The sequence below is a fragment of the Phacochoerus africanus genome, chromosome 4, assembly GCF_016906955.1.
Source record: "Phacochoerus africanus isolate WHEZ1 chromosome 4, ROS_Pafr_v1, whole genome shotgun sequence".
Taxonomy (NCBI): Eukaryota; Metazoa; Chordata; class Mammalia; order Artiodactyla; family Suidae; genus Phacochoerus; species Phacochoerus africanus.
Window position 1 is genome coordinate 62,233,066 of NC_062547.1, and position 25,307 is coordinate 62,258,372.

Consider the following 25,307-nt stretch of genomic DNA (forward strand, 5'->3'; position numbering starts at 1 on the left):
TAGCCTGCACAGAGCTCTGGGTTAAAGAGGATTCTGAGGCCAGATCTAGGTTCAGAAAGCAGGGGGCCCCTTAACAGTGGTCAGTGTTTGACATTGGCACCAGCAGGGTAGAGGCTTATCTGTTGTTTCTTCATCCTGCCTAGTGGGATCCTAGCGTTAGGTCAAGAGGGGGACAGGTGTGGGGTCCCAGGGTATGGGCTTTGCACACATTGTCTCCACTCTTCAGAGCATCTGTGGGCAGGATGGCACAGTCCTCCAGGGCACACATCATGTCCTTGGCTCAGAGGAAGGAGAGTGACTCTCCTTGCCCCACTTCAGGGTGCTGCGACAGATTCGTGGTTCCAGTCTGAGGCTCGTGGGGGAATGGAAGAAGTGCCAGCAGCATGTAGTATGGGGGCCTTGGATGCAGATGGGCAGCAGGGGCTTCAGCCAAATGACTCAGATGAGCTCAAGCCCATCCTCAGAGGTAATGAGAACTGCAGTCCAACTTGGCCCGTTTACTGCAACCCCCCTGGGGCCCCCCCAGCCTCACAAGGCAAGCCAGGCTCCTGTGTCACTGGTACCAGTGGCCTCTGCCTGCCTCTTCCTCCTCACCTCACAGTTTCCTTTTACTTCCCCACATCCTGGGGCAAGGGCCATGGTCCAAGAAACAAGACAGATGGGAAGGAATGGACAGTAAGCCATGGAGCTCCATTCAGGGCCTCACTTTGCCCAGGATACCCAGAGGAGTGTCCAGAAACCCTGCTCTTGCTCCTGGTACCCCTATTTCTTCTGGTGGCTGCTCTTTTTATGTATTTTTTTTTTTAGGGTTTTTTGTTTGTTTGGGGGGTGGGGGTGTTGGCTGCACTTGCAGCATATGGAAGTTCCTGGCCAGGGATCAGACCTGCACCATAGCAGCAACAATGTTGGATCCTTATCCCACTGCACCACAAGAGAACTCCCCTTGTTTCTTTTTGGAGGGATCCAAGAGAGTGATGTGGGAGATGGGCTAGGTCTGCTTCTGCTATTCCTGCTGCAAGTCTGCTGGCCTGCCTGGATTCCCAGGAACACCTCCAGCCCTGTGCCATCATGCCCTTGCAGGGATGTTAGAGCTCTCCCTGGGTAGAGTGACAGTTGCACTGATATTGCCTGTCTCCCCAGCAGCCTCTGAGTTATAGTGGGGGAAGGGGCCCAGTTCTTCTCTCCAGTCTCTGTGCAAGGAAGTGGCCTGTACCTACCTACTCATGAAGGCCAAGACTGTGGTCAGCAGCTGTGGGCAATGTGGCCTCATTGCTGGTCCTGGATGGTTGTGTGCACTGAGTTCCCTTCCCTGTTGACAGAGTCAAGGGATAGATGATAAGGGCAGGATAACTGCCCCAACACTTGAATGCATGTTGCCAGACAGGTGGGCCTGTCTCTTGGTGACCCTGTGCAGGGAACACCAGATTTGGCTTTACTTTCTTCCTTACCTTTGTAATGGGGTCATTGCATTGTGTAGGGTGGGAGTGAAAAGTAAAGTTGAGGCAGTACCAATTGCCATAAAGTATTTGAACCCTAAGGCAGAGTTTAACATGTGGTAATTTATTTCTGAGGGAAAAGTGAGAGAAGGAAGCCATATGTGTGAAGATGATTGCTGCACTAGGAGAACCCGGAAGGAAATGGGGTGCCCAGCAGTTGGAGAAGGTCTAGGAAGTTATGATGCATTAATGGGACATTTAGCTGTTAAACAAGATCATTTTGAAGATTATGTAGCAACAGGAAGACATGTTCTATGAACAAAGAAAACAGTATTCGTGATGCAATTTCAACTAAATAATTGTTGCAGGCTCTAGGCAAGAGCAGGAAAGCCACCCAGAGAATCATTGCCGTGGCCTAGACTGATGGGGGCTCTAGGGGCTCAGGAGAAATGGTGCTGCAGAGCTTGGCCTCTGGGGTCAGATCTGAGGCATAATGTTGTTATGTGCCTTCTGGGACTGTTGGGATTCAAGAGTGACAAAAGTAATGGCCTAGAAGATGCTCTCAGAGGAGAGGAAGACCAAAGTGGGTGGAGGAGAATGCCAGATATTTAGGGCAAGGAGCTTGGGCACCATCAAACCTCAGGTCCCTGTTGGTGACCCTGGTCAGATAAGGTTGGTATGCATAAAAAGTTATGGGGCCAGATACAGGCATGCTCAGACAAAGTGGGCTCAGGCCCACCATATCAAGGTTGAAATTATGGTCCAAAGAAGACATACCTAATGGGGCTTGTATGAGTAGGTTTATTTGGAGGTGAGAGAAGCCCCTAATGGGCTTCCTGCTCCGCGGGATCCTACCCTACCTCCAAGAGTGGGGAGGGATGGAGTCAGCCAGTGGTATAGACACCCTTTGCACCTTTAAGATGCAGAAGTGCCACCAGATGGGTTCAGAGTCAACACCTGGGCCCCAGATGCAGCTGTGGAGCTGCCTGGGTTGGGATTGCCCAGGCAGTGGAGAACTTGAGTGAGAGAGGAAGGCATCTTTCTGGGCTTGTGCCTTAAGGAAGAGGAAGACGAGGTTGTGGAGGTGTGCCAGGACCTGCCCAGGGTCTGAAAGATAAGATGAGTCAGGGCTGATGGGCCCTTGGCTTTGGCGAAAGGTCCCCTGGGCAGAGCAGTTTTGGTGTAGTTACAGGTAGGAATCATGTAGAGTTTGCTTTTAATTTCCTTTATAAAGTTAATGTAAGTTTTAGTTAAAACTTGTGTGCTGTTTCCTCGCCTAGTTACCATGGTCAGTTGTATTTGGTACCTACCTGTATGGTGATGGTTGAAAGGGGAAGAGCAGACTTTTTTAAGTTTTTAAAAATAGATTGAAAATAGTGAGGAAGTAGTGTTAGCAAATGATACACAGAAGAAAATACAGTAATAAGTGAAATCCTCCGTGTTCCCATTGCTCCTTAATGTTCTTTCCATAGTGCATTTAAAACAAAGAAAAGCTGCTGTGGTGCTTCTCCTGGAACCCAACTGGGGTCCCACCTTGGGGAACCTTGTGTCTCACTGCAAGGCTATCCTCTGACATTTAGCCATGGAGTGGGCTCCTCAGGATCAATTTTGCCACCCCTTCCCCCTTGGGATGCAGGTGGTTCAGGGTGAGGGAGGAGGTGCTGCTGGGGGTCCATGCCGGCCAGCGGGGACTGCTTTTGGGTGATGAGGCTTTCCTGAGGCCCCCTATCAGGGAAGGTTGGGAGGAAGCAGTTGATTTAGCTTTTGGTAGCAAGAGGCCTTGGGAGCCATAATGGTCCTCCCCTGTGCCCTCACCTTCTTTCTACCAGCAACCTTCCACTAATCCACCATGCCAAGCAGTGCTATCACCTTGTGGGTCATGCTGTCACCAAGTTGCTAGAGTGGATTGTGATGTTTGGTTTCCCTGTTGCTTTAATGTTGGCTTTGCAAAAATTGACTTTCCTTCTCCCTCTTTATGTAACCCTTTGGAATCATTTCAGGTGGGCAAGAAGATAATTCGGAGACCATATTCATGGTTGTGGTAACTCCTAGGACCACTGCATTGAACATGGGAGACTCTCTCCAAAGCCATTGGACCCTGTTGAGCAAACATATTTGCCTGGAGGAGTAACAGAGTCTGTACCACCCTGGGCACAGCCCTCTCCTGCCCTTGCCTTAGCTTTTCCTCTGCTGGCTGCCTAGGCATGGTGCTCTTTGCCTTGACCTCCATGGGAGTATGTGAGGAGTACTAAGACTCACCTCCCTGTTCCCATGACCCTTGAGGGCATGGCGGTTGGTGCAGGTGACAACTGGAAGCAGGACGAGGCCTGTTTGCTCTCCAGATACCAACTTTGTGACTGCAGATCCTGACTTGCTAGAGAGAGACCCCTGAGATGTTTATAATGGAGTAAACAGGGTCCCCAGCAACCAAGAACAGTAAGATGGGACTTCATTTATCCATCCTTCCATTCATTCATTCACTCACACTTGAGAGTAGTAAGGGTCTAGCTCAGCTGTCTGGAGGGAAGTCACAATTTTAGACATTTCCAGTCAGAGGAGCTTTATATATTGGAGAAAACCTCAAAGAGTGAGAGAGACGAAGGTGTCAGATGTCCTGAGGCTCTTTTCTTGTCAGGAGGATAAGATACAGGGTATCGTTCACACCAGCTGTTTGAAGGGAGAACAAACTGCTTTTTTTGCCTAAGACTTTCTGCAGATGTTAGTGGCCACCAGCCTTTTCCATGTGAGCACTAGCTCCCTCTCTTGGGTCTCCAACTAGTATGACAAAACCCCACAGGCAGGCTGAGGAGGGCGTGTGTTCTGAAGTTCAGTCCTCAATGGCTAGTGAGCCTTTCATTTTACAACCTGTAAAACACTGTCACCCAGCTTCAGCCACAGAGCTTTCCCTGATGGCTGGGGCCTATCTCTGAGCCAGGAATCACCTTTCCCAAGCCCACAGTTAGGATGTGCAGTCTGTTGGATGCACAGGTGTTATGGGGCAAACAGAATGTGGAGAAAGAAAAGCTGATGAGGCTTGGTTCCTGCTGGAGCCCATTCTGTTATGAGGAGTGCATTATACATGCATGCATTTGTGATGCAGTCCTTACGATACCCCTAAGATGCTAAGGCATGACAGGTTTCTTCATTTTACTTAGGGGAGAAACAACTTTCTGCCCCACCCTCCACCCCAGGGAAGAGTGAGCTTGGGTGGGTCTTCTGATCCCTAACCTCTGGCAAAGAAGCATTCCTTCTCTTTGCCTCCCATCCCTCCTCCTTTTTCCAGGAACTTGTATCTGTCCTCTGCCTCCAAGTTGTTTTACAGTTTTATTGAGGTATAGTTGACATACAATAAACTGTGCACAAAGTGTACAATTAGATATATTTTAATTTATAAGCTTGAGAAACCATCACCACAATCATGATAATAAGGCTATTTCCAAAAGCTTCTTCTTGTCCTGTTGTAATCTTCCCTTCAGCCTACCCCCATCCCCAGGCAACTGCTGATCTACTTTTCTGTCACTGTAGATTAACTTGCTTTTTCTAGAATTTTATGAAATTATGCATTATGTACTCTTTTTTACTTTGGGCTCTTTTTTCATTCATTTTTGTTTTGAGATTCACGCATGTTGTATATATTAATAGTTCATACCTTTTTGTTGCTGAGTAATATTTCATTTTATGGATATACTATAATTCGTTCACCCATTCATGTGTTGATGGACTTTTGGGTTGTTTAAAAATCTGCCAAGGAGTTCCCATCGTGGCTCCGTGGAAGCAAATCTGACTGGCCTCCATGAGGATGCTGGTTTGATCCCTGGCCTCACTCAAAGGTTCCAGAGTTGTGAACTGTGGGGTAGGTTGCAGTGTGGTGTAGGTTGCAGGCATGGCTGTGGCTGTGATGTAGGCCTGCAACTGCAGCTTCTGATTCAACCCCTAGCCTGGAAACCTCCATATGCCACAGGTAGGGCCCTAAAAGGACCAAAAAAAAAAAAAAAAATCTGCCAAAATTCTTCCAAGATGAGTATACCGTTTTATACTCCCACCCCACTAGCAGTGTATGAGAGTTTCAGTTGTCTCACATCTTTGTGAGCATGCGGTATGGTCAGTCTTTTTAATTTCAGCTATTTTAATGGGTGGTGGTATCTCATGGTGGTTTTAATTTGCATTTCCCTGGTGACTGATAATGTTGAGCATGTTCAAGTATTTGTTTGCCATGTACATCTCTTCTTTGGTGAAGGATTTTAATCCGTTCAGCATTTTGTCAAGTGATTTTTTTCCTACATCAAATCATATGCCCATTTTTTTTCTCTTAGGTTCTTTGCCTAAGTAGTGAGTTGAAAGAGGTTTTTAGGAGTTCCCTTCATGGCTCAGCGTTTAACCAACTCCATGAGGATGTGGGTTCAGTCCCTGGCCTCGCTCAGTGGGTACAGGATCTGGCATTGCCATGAGCTGTGGTGTAGGTCGAAGATGAGGCTCAGATCCCATGTTACTGTGGCTGTGGTGTAGTCCAGCAGCTGTAGCTCCAATTCAACCCCTAGCCTGGAATCTTCGTATGCTGTGAGTGTGGCTCTAAAAAGAAAAAAAAAAAAAAAAAAGAGGTTTTTATATATTCTTTATGCAAGTCCAAGTCCTTTCTTATATGATTTGTGTATATTTTCTCCCAGTCTGTGGCCTGCCTTTTCATAACAGTGTCATCTTAACAAAGAGCAACGATTTTCATTTTGATGAAATCCAGTTTGTTTTCTCTATAGTTTGTGCTTTTTTGTGTTGTATTTCTAAAGTTTTGCCTTTTAAACCCAAGATCACAGAGATTTTCCTCCTATGCTTTCTTCTAGACATTCTATAGTTTTAACTTTTTTTGTAAATGGTTTTTATTTTTTCCATCATAGCTGGTCTACAGTGTGCTGTCAATTTTCCACTGCACAACAAGGTGACCCAGTCACACATACATATTATATATACATTCTTTTTCTCACATTATCGTGCTCCATCATAAGTAGCAAAGATGTCTAGTTCCCAGTCCTACACAGCAGAATCTCATTGCCCATCCATTCCAAAGGCAATAGTGTGCATCTATTAACCCCAGATTCCAAGTCCATGATTCTCCCTTCTGTGGAAAGGTTCATTTGTGCCATATATTTGTAGTTTTAACTTTTATATTTAGATTTGCGGTCCATTTTGTGTTAATTTTTGTGTATTTTCTGAGATAAAGGTTTGTTGCTTTGTTTCACTGCTGTTTTTTACATATGGCTATCCAGTTAATTCCAGCACTATTTATTGAAAGATTATTTGTCCACTATTGAATTACCTTATCATCTTTGTTAAGAATCACCTGCCCATGTATGTGTGTGGGTCTGTTAATGAACTCTGTTCTGTTCCATTGATCAGTTTGTCTTTGCTCCAATATCACATTATCTTGATTATGTAATTTTTACAATCAGATAATGTGAGTCTTCCTTTTTTTTTTTTTTTTGGTCTTTTTAGGGCTTCAGCCACAGCATATGGAGGTTCCCAGGCTAGGGGCTGAATCAGAGCTACAGCTGCTGGCCTACACCACAGCAATAGCAACACCAGAACCAGCTGCCCACTGAGTGAGGCCAGGGATCAAACCTTTGTCCTCATGGATACTAGTCAGATTCGTTTCTGTTGAGCCACAATGGGAATTCCCAGTTTTCTTTTTTATAAAGTTCATTAGCTATTCTAGAACCTTTGTGTTTCTCCACGAAATTTGGAATCAGTGTGTCAATTTCTCCCAAAGACCCTGCTGGAATTCCAATTGGGATTGCATTGAATCTGTTGATCAGTTTGAGGGAGAATTGAAGTCTTAACAATATTGACTCTTCCAATCCATTAACTTGGTGTATCTTTCCGTTAATTGATGCCTCTCTTAATTTTTCTCAGCCATGTTTTATACTTTTCAGTGTTAAGGTCTTATATGTCTTTTGTCAAATTTATCCGTAATGACTTCATATTTTAAAATTGCTGTTAAACAGAATTGGTTTTTTTCCATTTCTGAATGTTTATTGCTTGCATATAGAAATACAGTGGAATTTTATATTGAATTTGTGTCCTGCAGCCTTGCTAAACTCACTTATCCTTATTTTGTAGATTCTGTAAGATTTTCCATATAGACTTTTGTTATTTATGAATAAAGACAGCATTATTTACCCCAATCTGGATGATCTTCTTCCCTCAAATCTCCTGTCGAGACTGAGTCGGGGGGGGGGGGCGGGCGGGGGTAAGCACACTTCCTTGTTTTGTACCTATTCCTTGGGTCAGGGGACACATTAAGCTGTTCACCATTAAGTATGATGTTGGCTGTGGATATTGTCAGGCTGGGAAAGTTCTCTTATATTCCTAGCTTACTGAGAGTTTTTGTCAGGAGTGGTTGTCCAATTTTGTCAAATTTTTTTCTACCTCCACTGAAATGGTTTTTTGACCTCTTAATACGACAGATTACATTGATTTTTTTTTTTTTTAATGTTATGCCACGCACCTCCTCCCGCCTTAATTTCTAGTCTTTCTTAGCTATCTTCATTTCTGGAGTGGGCATGTAGAATTTTACTTATCTGAATTGTTCCACTGCCCTCCCTTGAGCCAGCTATCCATTTCTGCCCTGTCTACGACTTGCTCATGGCCTATTGCGTGGAGGCAGGCATAGGCTAACTGCACAGGATTAGCAGGTTAGGTTGGTAATGAAATTGCGGCCAGGTGTATAACGGGTGGATGGCTTCCTCATTGGGGAGGTGACATAGCACCTACTTTGGAGGTTTGTGGTCTCAGGAGAGAACCATGATGTTGTAGGAGATAGAGGTCCCCCACCCAGGCTGCTGTCCAGTGATGCCCAAATGGTGGGTGCTGCCTGCCTGCCTCCCTCTCTCCAGTAACTTTGGAGCTTGCTCCTTCTTGGGGACGCTGACCTACCTGCTCCATGCTTCTTCTGTGGAACCTTCAGAGCATCCTGTTTTCCCCAGATTAGCCCCTGCCCAGGGTAGGAGTATGTGGACTCATTTCTCTGTGAGCTGTGAAGCACAGCACATGCTGGGTGTCTCAGAGGTAGCCTGAGCTCCTGGCATGGTAGCTCTCATACCTTGTTTTTTGGGACCCTCAGAGGGTCTGTGCTGCACTGGGAGGGTGAGAGGCAGGCTTGCCGTCACCTGTCCCTCCTCTTTAATCCTGGTAGCTCTTGTGTCTGTTTCCAGGATGGGACAGCCTCTAAGACCAATTCTTCATTAAAGTATAGCGTATATCCAGAAAAGTGTGCAAGTCATGTTTTACATCTCAGTGAATGTTTGTGGAGTGAACACACCCCAGTAACCCCCTCCCAGGTCAAGAAATAGAGTGTCTCCCCAAAAAGCCGTTCTTGCTCCCTCTGGTATCCTCTCCTCAGCCCCAGCTTCCCCAGCTTCTGTTAGAAGTCCGTGCCTGCTTTTGAGCTTCCAATCTAATACAGAATGTATTCTTTTGTAACTGGCTTTTTCACTTGACCTATGTTGAGATTCATCTTTGTGTTGAATGGATAGACTGTGATTTAGTCATCCATTGTACTGTTAGTGGCCATGTGGTTGGTTTTCAGATGGGGCTTTTCTGAATATGTCTGCCCTGATCATTCTCAGTACATGTGTGCTCATGTTTCTGTTGGTCCCTACCCCAGAGTGGAATTGCCGGATCCTGGGGTATGAGTTCCATCCTTAAATGATGTTTGACACAATGCAGCGACTTAACCTTCCTGTTCCCCATGACAGTATCTTTGGTTCTCTGCAGTGATCCCTGTTGCAGGAATGCTCACTGAGAAGGTCCCCATGCCCACTGCTGTTCTTCCAGCTCCACACAGAGCCCAGGGCAGCCGGGGAGGGAAAGAGGTGGGCTTGGATCTGACCCCTCTTGAGTTCAGTCTCGTGACAGGCTCCATGGTGACCCCTCTTTCCTGAGTGCTTACTCTATGTCAGACACTGTCCTGGGAAGGGGGTGTCTCTTGTCCCCCTCCCAGAGGTCTGTAGGAAGCTTCTATCATCCTCCCACTTAAGTGGCTAAGTGGGCTGGGTGGGTTGGCTCACCTTCTGTGTACAGTCTTTCCGGAAACACATGATACAGAGTTCACACAGCCTTTTAGGCCATGTCCTGCCTGATTGCTCTTGTATCATGCAGGACAGGCATGCCCACCCTCAGTTACCTTTAGGGCCTGGTGAGTTTGCAGAGCTCATGGGTTCCTGTTCTGTGGAAGTGGACAAGAGCTCCTCTGTACTTAACCCTGCGACTTGCCAAATGAGTTAACCAGCATGACCCCCACCCAGGCTCTGACAGTTCCTATTAACTCTTTTCATTTCCACCCAGCTTAGAACAGACATTGGTGACCCCACATGGAGTGCCCAGGAAAGTGAGGGCCGCCAGACCCTGTGTGTCAATCGCATGTCTGTAACACTCATTGCTTACCACGGAGGTCCTGGTCATCATTTGTGGGTGTGGTCATTTTTACCCATCGAGGCTTGGCAGCCTCAGGTTATTGGGCCATTTCTGGGCTTGAGGCCCTCTGAGAAGGAGTAAGTCCTTGGTTCTCTTCTCCATAGTCCTTCTCTTGTCCTAAAGGAGCCTGCTTGATGTGCCACTTTGGTGCTCCTGCAGCCCAGATGAGCCTCAGTTTTGATGTTCCACCTGTTGGTTCTGTGCTTGCTGTTTCTATCCATGCCTTAGGACTGGGCGAAAACCAGCCCTTCCTGTATCCTCCAGGCCTGCAGTAGGTGCTCAGAAAGCATTTGGAAACTTGTTGAGTAGGATTCTAGGATGTCACCTGTTCTCAGGATCCCATAGCCCAGGAGGGCAGACTGGCAGACTCTTGGGTACCACACTGGGTACTGCTGCCTTGAAAGGATCTTACAAACTATAGAGAAGCCTGGTGGACAGTGTGCAGGGTCCACCTGGCCTGACCTCTGTGGGTACAGTCTCCCAGAATGGCAGTCACTGTACCATTCAGGATCTACAAACATGATCTCTGATTTTCCCAACATTCCACCCAGGCTTCCCAGCTCATGGAGGAGGAGCTGGGCTCAGGTTGGTGGCCAGTATTGCTCTAAGTCTTAATTGGGCCAGCATTGGAGGCCGAGTCTGAGCTAACTGCTTCTCTGTCCAGCCCCAGTGCCAGGTGTTTTCACTGGCAACTTGGGAGTGCACTGCTGTCACTTCACTGTTTCACTTAACATTCTCTTGGAGCTTGGCCCCTGTCACTTCCTAAAAAGCTGGCTCGTTCTCAGTTTGGATTAACTATAGTCTGCATACAAGTGGGCCGAGCCCTGTGCACGCCCCTCCCATAGGCGTCTTATCTTGCTCAGCTGGTATTCTTACTGGCTGTTCCAATGAGAGCAAGGCTGGGAGGGAGGAAACGCCACTGGTGTGGTCTCTGTCATCAGATGCACTGCCAACTGGACCTTTTTCTTCAAGCACAGATACTGAAGGAAAATGCTCCACTTGGCTTTTTGACTTTACAGTTGTAGTAATGAACCAATTCCCAGATGACATGTTGAGAGCTCTTGTGCTCTCAGAAAGGGCTGAATTACAACAAGAATTGTATACTGATGTGACTCAGAGGTCAGGAGAGTTTAAATTTTGTTGAGAAGAGCAGCTAGGACTGTTGAGAGGGACAGCTTGAGAGCCACTGCTGTGGAGGGGAAAGCTCTCTCACACACTACACTATCCCACCCACCCCCTCCTGTCTGCAAGCCTCTCTCTCCTCTACAGGCCTTTCGCAGAGGTCCCATAGATGGCAGCCGCTCATGCCCATGTGCTGATGGGGAGCTCCAGTTACTGTCCTGGGCCGAGTTGCAGATGCAGTTGGCAGCTCAGGCCATGGGTGCTCTGCAGGCTGTGAGTGTACACAGTCAGGGCCATGCAGGCGATGGCCATCCTGGAGCTGTGTACGCTCCTGGGGAGCAGATGGGCCCCACTGATGAGGAAGTGCTTTTGTGTTTTTGCAAGTGGTGAGCTTGGTGGCAACAGCTGAGACACAGCCCCCACCCCAACATCATTCTTCCTCTCAGAAGCAGTGCACGAGAGACTTTGCCCCTGTGGGTACAAGGTCCCATGGGGTCTTGCCAGAGGAAGGTGGCTTTGCCAGGCAGAGCTCTAGTGTGACATATGCCTGAGGGAGGTTCTCCTGACTCCTGCCCAGTTATGGGACCAGGCAAGGCAGAGCGGGGCCAGGAGGCTGCACCTTCTGAGCTAAAAGGTAGGATCAAGGCACTTACGATCTTGACTTACTGACTCTTGACTTATTTTCCTTGCTCAAGGAGATGGGGTGGGACATGGGCTGGTACTGCCAGGCTTTCTGGGGAATGCAGGCACTACCTCTTGCATTGACCTGCAGTAGAGGCAGTTAGAGTCACAGAATGGCACCTACCTTGGGAACATGTATGAAGCTCCTCAGAAGCAGGAAGACTTGCCATGGCTGAAAAGAGTGAGGCTGGGACTAAATCACAGATACATACTTGCCTGGCAAAGCCCCTTTCATTTATCCACCTGCACGCCCTCAGCGGACATGACCAACACCCACTGTGTGACGCAGGGCAGGGTGACTCAGCCAAGGATGGCCTTAGAATGCTCAGCACCTTGAAAGCCTCAGAGGTTTGCTTTCTTTTGGGTGCCATCTGTGCATGTTTTGGTTTGGAAGGACAGCTTGCTTGCTGTTGAACACTTCCAAAGTCTTTTGAGTTAAGTGGTTTTTGTAAATTCTAGTCTAGACTGTTCTGCTTAAAAAAAAAAAAAAAGTGGCTTCCACATGGTTGGTTTTAAAGTGAACTAGTTTTTACTGCTGCCCGGGTGGCCTTTGAGCCCACTGAAGGCGTTGGTGTGGGCTATGCTGCCTGGATGCAGGGTCACAGTGTGGTCAGGGGTGGGGATGGCCAGACAGACAGGGCAAGTGTACCCTCATTGTGTGCCATTCCCAGGGCCCGGCAGGGAGGAGGCTCCAGTGTCATTGTTGTTTACCAATAGCATGAAGCTCAGGGCAAGCGTTGGGGGTGGGCTGAAGCCCCTACTGTTGTGGTTGGGTGTGGAGATCTCTGGCTCTGGTTCTAGTGCACCACGGGAGTGGGGAAGGCAGAGGTAGCCGAGAGACCATTCATAGATGCTGCTAGGCATGAAGCCACTGGCCCCGTGTGGCTTCAGGAACACTTTGTAACCTGTGCATTTCCCTGCTGGGAGAATATGTGGGCCAGGTGCCAATGTCACCAGCCTGGTGGCATCTGGGTGCCCTCCTTCATCCCACCTAGTAAAGCACCAGCTGGGCTGTGTGTGACGGACAGACCTCGCGCCAAACTAAGGTGAAACCATGCTCCATTACCTTTTAGAGGTGTGTTGACTGCTGGACTCCCATTACCTTCCTGGACCCTTATTTTCCTTATCTGTTAAGTGGGGTTTCAAGAAAGGAAGGAAAGGACTTTGGACCCTGGAGGAATCCAACAAGTACTGATCCTGTGAGAGGCATGCTGGGGTGAGCCTACCCTGGCTTACTGCCCTTGGTTCTCACCAGTGCTTGGACTCAGAAGTGCAGGCTTTCCCCTTTGCCATCAGGGCTGCACGGGTCCAGCTTAATTACTGAGAGATTGGGGATTTGGGGTGGAATGGGAGCCCTTGGTGCATGGAGAAAAGGGAGCAGTGAGCCAGGAGCCTTGTAGACTCTGAAGAATTCTTGGTTCCTTGTTTCACATCAGGACTGGAAATCCCCCACAGGGTAGTAATTACTCAGGGTCTGGGGTTCACCTACATATCCCCTGAATTACCATGAGGAGGAGGCTGGTCAGTGGTGGTTCTGCCTCACTGGCCTGGCCCCACCTCTACACATGAATCCAGGTTTAGACCAGTGATCTAGTTCACAGAGCAACTTTCAGACATGTGATGAAGGCCAGTTAATATATTTTTTTCCAATGGGATGTTGGTTTCAAAGAGGATTCCACATACTGTGCTGTAGACAGGTTTTCTGAAGACAGTCCAGTCTCCTGGATTCTGGAGAAGATAGTGGTGTGCCTGCATGTCAGAGAGTGGCCTCAGGGAGCAGCCTGAGAAGAAAGGTCTTGAGTGGTTGATTCCTGCAGCCCAGCTGCATGATCACAGATCACATATGTGCCACTGTCAGGCAGGAGCTGGAATGTTGGGCTGATTAGAGGGGGCAGGCTGTGGAGCTCTGGCTGTCCATTCCCTGGATTACCAGGATTACCATTGGTTCTTTTTCTTTCTTTTCTTTTCTTTTTTTTTTTTTTCATTTTTGGTTGCCCTGTGGCATATGGAGTTCCTGGGCCAGGGATCAGATCCAAGCCACTATTGTGACCTAAGCTGCAGCTGTGGCAATGCCAGATCCCCAAACCACTGTGCTGGGCTGGGGATTGAACCTGCAACCCAGCACTCCCAAGACGCCGCCAATCCCTTGCACCACAATGGGGACTCCACCATTGGTTCTTTACCATGTTTCTACCCCACCCTGGTTTGCACCCCTCTGTGAGGTGCCCCCAGACCTTGGCTGCCCTCCACCTAGCTTGTAACCTCATGCACATGGGAGCGCACACATGATGGCGTCTGCAGACAAGTGAGGGGTTTATATCAGAAGCCTGGGACAACTCTTGCCAACTTCTTCCTCCTGGGCCCTTTGAGAGCCCTATGGGAAGCTGTTTGGTGCATGTTAGGGTGGGTGCCCTCCCAGACCCTGTGCTGTTTTCCCTAGCTGGAGGCAGAGAGTGGGTCCAGCCTTTCCTGCATAAAGGAGCTTTGAAATCTATGCCTGGCCCCAGTTCCACTCTGAGTGAGGGCTATATAGCAGGGAGGTGAGGACCTGTCTCAGAGGGCAGACCCAGACCCCTTCCCACCCCAAGAGTGTGGCTGTTTTTGCCCTGGACCTTTTGAGCAGCAGCTCAGCAGCTGCAGGGGGCTTGATCCAGAGCTCTGAGGATTGCCCTGTAGTTTGACCCAAGGGTCAAGGTGAAGATGGTGTCACAGGCACCAGATGGTGCAGCACAAATCTGTGGTGAGGAATTGGAAAACAGGTGTTAGCTCATTTCACCTCCACATGGCTGCTGCCCTCTCATGCCAGATCCAGTGTTATCTTCTACCCAAATGTTAGGTAATGGGTGTGTTTCGTAACCTTTTAGATTTGTGGTAAATTTAAAAAAAAAAAAAAAATCAGAGAGAATCATATAACCATGCACACTCCCCCCTTTCAGTTGGTCCCAACTTAGAGCCAATCAACATTGTTTCATCTATCCCCTTCTTGCTACCCACCCCCAGTAAATTATTTTCTACCAGATTCTAGGGCATATCGGTAAATACTCTTAAAACTTGTCACTAAAAGATGAAGATGAGGGAGTTCCCATCGTGGCTCAGCAGTAACAAACCCAACTAGGATCCATGAGGATGTGGGTTTGATCCCTGGCCTCGCTCGTGGGTTAAGGATCTGGCATTGCCATAGGCTGTGGTGTAGGTCACAGATGTGGCTCAGATCCCACATTGCTGTGGCTATGGTGTAGGCTGGCAGCTGTAGCTCCGCTTCATCCCCTAGCCTGGGAACCTCCATATGCTGGAGGTGCAGCCCTAAAAGCAAAAATAAATAAATAAAATGATGAGGATGAGCCTTTAACAGTTCTCCCAGCACAGTGGGCTATGGAATTTTGCACAGGTTCCTCATTTTTCCTGTGACCCAGCGTGTTGGGAGGACAGAGACGTCTCCGGCTTTGGGCGTGAGTAGGAGTGGTAGCACCCTGTGCTGTGCGGTCCTCTTACCAAGGCTGCCCGAGAGCTGCCTTTTTCCCTTGGTCCTGTCAGGTCCTGTCACCTGTGCATGTCAGTCCCCGCTTCCTTCCTCCCATTCTGGAGTAGTGACTTAGCAAGCGCCGAGGGGCTCTCCAGGAATGGGGGCCTTGCTACTTCCACACCTGCTCTTGGTGGGAACTGGGTCAGTGGTGAGGGGCATCTCTGAAGTGTGAGTGAGGATGTGCTCAGACACGATCTTTCTTGTCCCCTCACCAAGGCTGGCTAGGAGGAGCCTGTGTAGTCCATGTGGAGACACCGGCTACTTTACCTTCTTTCTATCTGGGGTGGATGTTCACTTCCTTGCCTGACTGCAGATATATGTGAGTCTCCAGTGTGATAGTGAAGGAGTCACTTCCACCAGTTGTCTCCCAATGACTGTGTGTTCACCTGAGCCACACCTGGGGCTGCCCACTGACTCCCTGTCCTGCCTTCACTGCCTGGCCCACCCTGCCTGCTCCTTGCCCTTCCACAGTAACTCTCCCTGCTCCTGACACCTTCCTCTGCCACGCCCACCCTGCTCCTTCCCTGAGGCTTGTTAGGCATCCTTGTGCACAGGGCCAGACATCACCAACCTGGCAAGGTATTTATTTGCCATAAAGAGGCCAAATAATGAAAATAAGTGGGCTGGGACAGTGAGCAGTTTGCACGGGAAGTCAGCATTGGTAGAAAGGGGAGGTGATACTTGGCTCACTAATTGTTGACGAAATACAGATTAATCTGTACCTATTGAAGGAGCCCTAATGAGAAGATGAGGCTGCAGGTGTTCAGACGTCCCTCATGTATGATTTCTAGCCCTTGAGGGAGAGCCGTTTGGCAAGTGGTTTTGAGAGGTTAGGTTTTTTTGTTTGTTTGTTTGTTTTGTTTTGTTGGTTGGTTTTAAACAGAGGATAAATCCCAAGGGAGATATCAAAAGGCTGAAAGGGTCATGGACTTGCCAGGCTATTTCTGACCACAAGAGGCTATGCATGACCCTTGGGCTCTCTGAACTGTAGAACTTCCCCAAAGTCTCTCTGGAGGGCAATACCTGGGAGTGGCTCAGAGACTTCCTCCTCATTTAGCAATGGCACAGTGTCTCTGCTGTGATCGTATTTTTTCAGACAGACAATGCCAGGAAGGCCCTAGAAACCAGCAGAGATGAATGGTCTGTTGGGATAGTGGGAGCAGTTCGGCTCCCACAGTGGCTGAAGTTTATGGAAAGCAGGTTGTGTAGCCAGTTTACCTCCCTCGGGTCTGTTCTTCCTCCTGGCGTCCTGGCTCATGCCGCTTTGCTGTCTTTGCTCTGGACCCCTCTCCCCTCTCTGGTACTTTGGTGCCATCTCACCATTTCCTGAGGTGTCAGGGCCTCTGCTGTCCACCCTTGGTGGCCCTGCTTAGATGCCGCCCTTGCCATAGACACCTCTGGCTTGACTTCTACCTGATATATACCTCCCTGCCCCAAGGGGCCCGTGCTGGGCTTTATAGGCCTGGAGCCTAGATGGAGCCTCCCCTTTGCCCCATCTGAGCCTTGGCATCTCTGCTACAGCAGGGGCCCTTTCATTGAGGGTGAAAGACAAGGGCTGCAGTCTGCTGGGGTGTCACTACCTGCTAGGTATGAGGCCAGAGGCCCAACCTGGCATTGCATAGACCCTAGAACTCCTGCCTGTTGGATGTGGTGAGAGCAGGGCTTGGTGCCAGACCCCTGTAGTATTTCTCAGAGTCTGCTTCCTGGTCCCCAGGGCCCGATTGCCTCCAGAATGCCCAGGTGATGCTACCTACACAGTGCTCAGTGTCTTTGCCATCATGGCCTAAGAGCAGAGGGATGAGCCCCCATTGTGTGATCCTGAACTTGCACGCAGCAAGGGCCAAAAAAGAAAGGCAGAGGACATAGCATTTTCCACAGGGCCAAGAGGCTGAGAGCCTTCTCAAAGCTGAAGGCCTCTGCACCACCCCCCCTGTGGGAGCTGCTGGACCATGACAGTAGGGCCCAGTAGCCTTATCCCATCCCTGCTCCTGTGCAGTTTCCAGGAGGGTCTCTGGCTGTGCAAGGTCTGCAACCCCAGCTTGCTGCAGTCCCTGGCTTCTCAGGTGTTCTGCCACCCCGCTCCTATCTGGCAGCAGGACAATGTCTGCCTAAGGACAAGGACAGTCTGTGCTGCCGGGCTCACTTTTGGTGACTGCTGGTTCAGGAGTGTGTGGAGACCCAGGGCTCTAAATATACCAGGGTGAGGTCACTGGGATGGAGACAGGCCATGTGGCAAACCTAGGACCCTGTTGGGGCCAGAATCCCAGGGCTGGGGACAGGGAGTGGGTGGCCTCGCAGTCCCTGAGGGGCCAGCCTCCTAACTGTCCAGTCTCTTCTGTGCTGAATCCCTGCCTGTCGCATGTTGGAGGTATGCAGAGGATGGATTGTGTTTTCTGGCAGACCCCCTCCCTCAGTGCAGCTTGGAGTAGGTTTTTAGGGCCATCTGGATGTGTTCACAGACACAGCCCCAGACAAGAACACTATGAGTGGTAGCCTTAGTTGCCTAGGTGCAGATTAGCCCCCTGGCAGAAGCAGCTTTGCAAAAGCCCTGTTGGGCAGTGAGGGCCACTGTTGTTGCTCTTTGGTCACTGTGCAGTTTATACTAAGAGGAGACAGAAGAGCTAGAGTGGGGGTAGGGGTGATGTCTGCCTTTAGCTGGACATGGAGCAAGTGAGAAAAGCTGGGACTACTCGTGGCCCCTGAGGATGTCCATATCCTAGTCAACATTACCTATTACCTTGGTGTGTGGTACCTTACATGGCAGAAGAGACTTTGCAGATATAATCAATGGTGCAGGCCTGGATTATCTGGGAGGGCCCAGCTTAATTAAATCTTTAGAACAGAGACCCTTTCCTGCCTGTGTCAGGTGCAGTAGGAGCACTCAACCCCATATCTGACTTTGAAGATGGAGGGTGAGGTGTAGTGAGCCAGAAAATGCAGTGCCTTCTGGCTTACAGATGATAGCCAGCAAGGAAATGGGGACCTCAGTCCTATAGCAGTGAGGAACCAAATTCTGCCAACACTCTGAAGGAGTAGGAAATGGGCCCTTGAAAGTCTCCTGAAAGGAGGGCAGCTGCCAACACCTGGATCTCAGCCCAGGGAGACCCAAACTGGCCTTCTGACCTCCAGAACCTGAGATGATATACACGTGTCATTTAAGCTACTCAGTTTGTAATCATGTGTGGTCATTTTGGCAGCAGTAGGAAACCGGTAACATCACAGTGCTGGCAAGGATGTGAGAAACAGGCTTCCTCACCTTCCTCTCCTGCCATGGGCGCAGTGGGAGCAGCCTCCCTGGGGGCTCATTATAACTATTCATGGCCTTTGTGCCAACAGCCCCTCTTGCTGCTCTGTGTTAGCCCAAAGTCATATCTAGCAAAGGTGGTGACTGCAGCTTTGTTTGTAACTGAGAGTGGAAATGCCTAAGTGTCCCCCCAGTGTGGCGGCTGAAGTGGAGCCCTCCTCCCACTGGAATGCTGAGCAAAGGGAAGAGGTCTGTGATGTCGGAAGTTTTTTTGGTTTTTTTTTTCTTCTTCTTTTTTTTTGTCTTTTTGCCATTTCTTGGGCCGCTCCCGCGGCATATGGAGGTTCCCAGGCTAGGGGTCTAATCAGAGCTGTAGCTGCCAGCCTACGCCAGAGCCACAGCAACTCGGGATCCAAGCCGCATCTGCGACCTACACCACAGCTCACGGCAATGCCGGATCCTTAACCCACTAAGCAAGGGCAGGGATGGAACTTGCATGCAACCTCATGGTTCCTAGTCAGATTCGTTAACCACTGCGCCACGATGGGAACTCTGGAAGTTTTTGATGTAAGAAAAAGCAAGGCATAGAACCATGTTTTGTTTTTTAGTGTGTCATAAGTTTATACACAGGCTTGTATACAAGGAATATTTTTGGAAAAATACAAGGAAACACACTGTAGTGGCTGGGTGGGCAATATACCTTTCTTTGTGCTCTTTCACATGCCTGCATAACTTGGTTCTTGTGTGTGTGTGTGTGTGTGTGTTATGATGTGCTCACTGTGCCATCTGGGAGGGGAGGGGGGCTTCCTCAGGAGCCGTGGCTTCCCCCTTTCAGCTAGCCCATCAGAAACCTGCAGCTGCTGAGGGGTGTTGAGCTGCAGGAGTTCTTCACCAGTTCTGGATCCAAATCCTTCACCAGATGTGCTCTGTCAACATGTCCTCTCAGGCTGAGGCTTGCCTCTTCATTAACAGTGTCTTATTTTAATAAGCAGGAGTTCTTGATTTTAATGCTCAGTTTGACAGTATGTTTTCTTTGACATTAGTGCTTTAGGGCTCCTAAGAAATCTTTGTCTACCCCATGGTTGCAAAGATATTCTCCTCTTTCTTTGAGAAGACTTAAAAGAGTTTTTGCTTTCACCTTTAGGTCTGATTCATTTTGAGTTAATTTTTGAGTGTGCTGTGATGCTTGGTTTAAATGGAATCAACAATATGATATTTTCTGTGACTTTTCATCCCTCTTGGTTTAAGCTTTATCTTGTTAATGCATGAAGCTTCAGTGTGCTCATTTCCAGTACTCTTGAATTTCTCGGTCTGTTCCTTCAACTCACAGAGGACACTGGTATCATTACAATGTATAGCCATATGACCCACACCTTTCTGTGCCATCCCTATCCATAAATGTGATTTTGAATAGTAGTACCTTCCCCTGAGGTTGCTGTGATAATTCTACGCAGGTCTGTGTGGTAATTCTTCAAGGTCTGTGGAAACAGACCTTGGTATATAGAACAGGGCCTGGCTTGTAGCAAGTATTATATGAGGGATAGAATTGCTTGGTCATGAGACGGGCACACATTTGACTTGACTAGACACAGACGATCACTCCCCAGAGTTGGCTGTGCCCCAGAACAACCTGGTATTGTCAGATCCTATTTCCACCAGTCGGGTGTGTGCAGTGTAGCCACTTGTGGGTTCACTTTGCATCTCCTGATGACTAAGAGAGTTGAGCACTGCTGCACAATCTCGTTTTATCCAGTTCCTATTTGTGTCTCCTGACCCGGGTTCTCTGTATGCTCTAGATAGGGATCCTTGGGGCCCTGTAGTGTCAGTCTTCTCCCACTTTGTGACTTTTGCAATCCTTATGGTATCTTTGGATGAATTCTATAAAGATCTTAGTGTAATCAAACTGACTGGATTAGGAGTTCCTGTCGTGGCACAGTGGTTAACAAATCCGACTAAGAACCATGAGGTTGCGGGTTCGATCCCTGGTCTTGCTCAGTGGGTTAAGGATCCAACTTTTCTGTGAGCTGTAGTGTAGGTTGCAGACGCAGCTCGGATCCCACGTTGCTGTGGCTCTGGTGTAGGCCGGTGACTACAGTTTGGATTAGACCCCTAGCCTGGGAACCTCCATATGCCGCAGGAGAGGCCCAAGAAATGGCAAAAAGACCAAAAAAACAAAAAAAACAAAAAAACAAAAACCTGATTGGATTATTACGTATCAGTCTTTTAAACCTGGTGCATTTTATTTGATAAATCCTTCAGCCTCCCATCAAATGGCAGAGTCCAGTAGCGCATCTCCCATAGCAAGAGCAGATATTGTTTCATAATCACTGTTAATTTCAGTTGTGTGCCAGCTACTTGGGCAAGTGGGAGTGTACATGGACAGGCTCATGGTAAACTGCATACCATGCACTAGAGGAAGCAGAGGAGTCATGTTGGCCCCTGAGAGCAGGTAGGAGGCTGCATGAGGTCGGGGCTTTGGTGATGTTGGCTCCATTGGCTTTTGGGAAGGCGGATTTCTGGAGCAGGCTGGGATGGGGAGAAAGAAGTGCCCAAGGTCTGATACACTGGCTCTTGTTTAGCAGATCCGGAACATGGTGGCGGTGCAGGAAGTCATCTCCAGCCTGGAGAAATACCCCATTACCAAAGAGGCACTGGAGGTGAGTGTTCCTGGGCTCGAACACTAGGGAGGATGGTGTGGGCGGGACCCAAGCTGCCCCAACCCAGGTCTTTCCTGGTTTCTTGGAGATCACAGCCTTTGCTCACTGGCCAAGTGAGGCCTTAAGAGGAGTGATGGGGCATGCCCTCCTGGACTACGCTGTGCCAGTCCATAGCACGTGCTCCAAGAGTACTGTCTTACCATGGGCATTGCAGGAATTGGGTGGCTGCAGTTGTCTCTTCAGGAGGCCCTACACACTCTGGGGGAAGGGGGCGGCCATGCCTATGGAGATTCATGTGAGTGACGCTGGCTAAAGGCCTTCTGTTTGCTGTTGCCTTTGTCACAATGTGCTTTCACCCAGAAAGCTCCCCTGACAAAGTGTCCTTGCAGTGATCTTGATGGGCTACAGTCTCCAGGAGCTTCTGAGAATGCCACCTGTGGCCCTGGGACCGTAAGGTCTGAGGACTTGGATTTGAGAATTTAAATGCCACGAAGGCCCCAAATCCTCATAGGTTTTGTGTCTGGGAAGCCAGTGGTTTAGGGCCCAGTGTGAGGTCATTTCAAAGACATGGGGTGCTCCCCACCATTTCTCACTCAGCTCCCTTTTTCATGAGGTTTCCCTCTCCTATAAGTGTGTCATCATCTCTCTCTGGCTGTAGGAAACTCGACTTGGGAAGCTCATCAATGATGTCCGCAAGAAGACGAAGAATGAGGAGCTTGCCAAGCGGGCCAAGAAGCTGCTGCGGAGCTGGCAGAAGCTCATCGAGCCCGTGCACCAGAATGAGGCCACACTGCGGGGGCTGGCAGGCGCCACTGGCTCAGCCAATGGGGGTGCCCATAACTGTCGGCCAGAGGCAGGGGCAGCTGGCCCACCCAAGAGCATCCACGACCTGAAGAACCGCAACGACATCCAGAGGCTGCCCGGGCAGCGGCTGGACAGGCTGGGTAGCCGCAAGCGCCGGGGAGACCAACGTGACCTTGGCCACCCTGGGCCACCTCCCAAGGTCTCCAAAGCAAGCCACGACTCCCTGGTACCCAACTTGTCCCCCCTCCCCACTAACGGGATCAGTGGGAGCCCTGAGAGCTTCCCTGGCCCCTTGGACGGCAGTGGGCATGTGGGCCCTGAGGGCAGCCGCCTGGAGCACAGTGAGAATGACAAGCACAGCGGCAAGATCCCCATCAACGCCGTGAGGCCGCACACTAGCTCCCCGGGCCTAGGCAAGCCCCCCGGGCCCTGCTTGCAGACGAAGGCTGCACTGCTGCAGCAGCTGGACAGGGTGGACGAGACTCCTGGCCCCCCCCACCCCAAGGCACCACCTCGATGCTCTTTCAGTCCCCGGAACTCACGGCACGAGGGCTCCTTTGCCCGGCAACGGAGCCCGTACACATACAAGGGCTCGGTGCCCAGTCCCTCGCAGAGGCCCCAGTCGCTTGATGCCACACAGGTGCCATCACCGCTTCCGTTGGCCCAGCCGTCCACACCCCCTGTGCGGCGACTAGAGCTGCTGCCCAGTGCAGAGAGCCCGGTGCGCTGGCTAGAACAGCCTGAGGGCCACCAGCGGCTCTCAGGGCCAGGCTGCAAGGCAGGGCTGCCCCCAGCCGAGCCTCTCCTGCCCCGGGCAGGCTTCTCCCCAGACTCCTCCAAGGCAGACAGCGATGCTGCCTCCTCTGGTGGCTCGGACAGCAAAAAGAAGAAGAGGTACCGGCCTCGTGACTACACGGTTAATTTGGACGGGCAAGTGGCCGAGGCGGGCGTCAAACCTGTCCGGTTAAAAGAGCGGAAGCTCACCTTTGACCCCATGACAAGACAGATCAAACCTCTGACCCAGAAAGAGCCAGTGCGGGCCGACAGCCCTGTGCACACAGAGCAGCCCAGGACAGAGCTGGACAAACCCGAGGCCAAGGCCAACCTCCAGAGCCCTTTTGAACAGACGAACTGGAAGGAGCTGTCGCGCAACGAGATCATCCAGTCGTACCTGAGCCGGCAGAGCAGCCTGCTCTCATCATCGGGTGCGCAGACCCCAGGGGCTCACCACTTCATGTCCGAGTACCTGAAGCAGGAGGAGAGCACTCGGCGTGGGGCCCGGAAGCCACACGTGCTGGTGCCTCACGGCCCACCCACGGACCTCCCTGGGCTGAGCCGAGAGGTCACACAGGACGATCTGGACAGAATCCAGGCCCACCAGTGGCCAGGGGTGAATGGGTGTCAGGACACACAGGGTAACTGGTATGACTGGACGCAGTGCATATCGCTCGACCCGCACGGCGACGACGGGCGGTTGAACATTCTGCCTTATGTCTGCTTGGACTGACCAGCCCGCGGGCTCTAAGTGCATTCCCACCTTGCAGTTAGCCGTGGAGGGTGGGGCGCCAGGACCCTGCCACCTCCAGTGGTTGGGAATCCAGGGAGTCCGGCCTGGGGCGGGAGGGAGGGGGCGAGAGTCTCTAGGTCTCTCCGTGCTCTTCCCTCAAAATTCTCCTTCTTTTGTGAAATGCTGCTACCAGTTTACTAACAAAATTGCAAAGGAAGGACTGTGTGGAAGGAAGGCCAGCAAAGTGAGTTCAGAACTCTATAGCAAACCAGCTATAAAAAGCGTTAGTTCCCCACCTCAGAAGAGGTGTGGACGCTGCCCAGCCCCCATGAGCTGGGACCTCAGTTGCAGGCAGGCAGAGAAAACCTGTGGAAGAGGTTACCTTTAACACAGCAACAGAAGCACGCATCTCATCTCTTTGCATTTTCTGTTTTTTAATGTGGCCCTGAGTGTTTGAGGCAGTGGGCAACACTGCAGCTTCTGTTTGCACCCCACCTGGCCAGCTTTTCCATCATGGTGCCAGAAGCTTCCCAGCTATAGCAAGCTGCTGGCATCAGGCAGGCCAACTGGCCAGCAGTTTGACCCACACTCCATGGGCATCCACACATTTGTATCTCGTTTCAGTTAAAACCCAGTTTTTAAAGAAATGCTGCAAAAATTTAAGTTTTCTAGAGTTTATTTTATCCCCCTTTTCCATCTCACCACCAGACGAGTAACTTTACTTTGTTCCTCCCTCTTCGTTTTCCCCTTCCTGCACAAATCTAGAAAAGTTCACCTTCCTAGAGTCCCTTCCTCCCCCAAAAAAAACAAAAAACAAAAAAAAACAAAAAAACAAAAAAACACAAAAGTAACCGCGGGTGCTACTGGTGTGTAAGCTGTACTGTTGGGTGAGAGGAGACCTGTCTGTACGCTGGAAACACTCATAACCATTCCTTTAGATTCGTTTGCCTTATGGTTATTTGTCATAAACGCGATTTGCAAAAACAAGGAGCCTTAGTGAATGTACAGTACCTAGACTTCTGTGTTCTCAGGATGCAGAAGGGAGCAACTTTGCTATTTGGTCCAGTAAGTGGACACCTTGTGATATAAATGTGGAAATAAAAGAAAAAAAAAACATTTGCACAAACCAGTCTGAGAATTGTTTTTAATTTGGTCCTTTACAGCCATTATCAGTCCTTTCTGGATTAGCCAAGTAGACATGGACCCTGAGTAGCCAGACTGTGGGGAGGAGGGCAGGGCAAAGTTGCCAAGTCAGCCTGTTAGCCTTCCACCTGGAGACTGACCCCTACCTTGCCTTTCATGCTTTCAGGGCCACGATGCTTCTCCAACATCAGGTCACCTCTTAGCTTTGGGTGACAAACTGAAGGGCCACATCTGTCTCCATCTATACCTCACCTTTCTCAGAGAAGCCCCGCCCCACAGCAGGCTCTGCAATTCAAGTCTCAGTGACCTTGTCTTATCCCCTAAAATATTTGTAGTTCTTATACCACATGGTTCAAAACTCTTGTCTGGCTCCAGGCTGGGCCCTGGCTCCAGGCTGCCAGCTTCCCATGCAGGCCTAGGGCTATCTTAGTATCTGGATGGGGTTGACTTAAAAAAAAATTTTTTTTCCCTCCCTTGACTATAAAGTGATAGCCTTTTAGTTCTTCCCCCTTGTCCCCGAAACCATAAGCTAAGACTTCAGTTTTCTTGTTTTTCCACTCTGGAATAGGTCATCTTGTTTCAAGGTGAGGAGCAACTTAATTTCACAGATGAGAAAGCAACTACCCCTTTAGAGGGGTAGCCCCACAGAGCAAACCAAGAGGTCTAGGGACATTCAGTCAACCCTGAAGCATAGTTTCAAAGCCAGTGGAGATTTCTGACATAGCTT

At 49.7% G+C, this 25,307-nt stretch overlaps 1 protein-coding gene across 2 annotated transcripts in view; it reads left to right on the forward strand.

Annotated features, from left to right (window-relative positions):
* Positions 1-24,563, forward strand: part of MED26 (mediator complex subunit 26) — a 50,718-nt gene extending 26,155 nt beyond the window's left edge. Inside the window, exons 2-3 of one of the 2 annotated variants that reach the window (XM_047776693.1) lie at positions 21,049-21,126; positions 21,785-24,563. In XM_047776693.1, the coding sequence (XP_047632649.1) occupies positions 21,049-21,126; positions 21,785-23,437 (1,731 nt within the window). In that variant the 3' untranslated portion in view covers positions 23,438-24,563. The remainder of the gene's footprint in view (positions 1-21,048; positions 21,127-21,784) is intronic. The other variant, XM_047776694.1, reaches the window with a different exon arrangement.
* Positions 24,564-25,307: the final 744 nt, after the last annotated feature.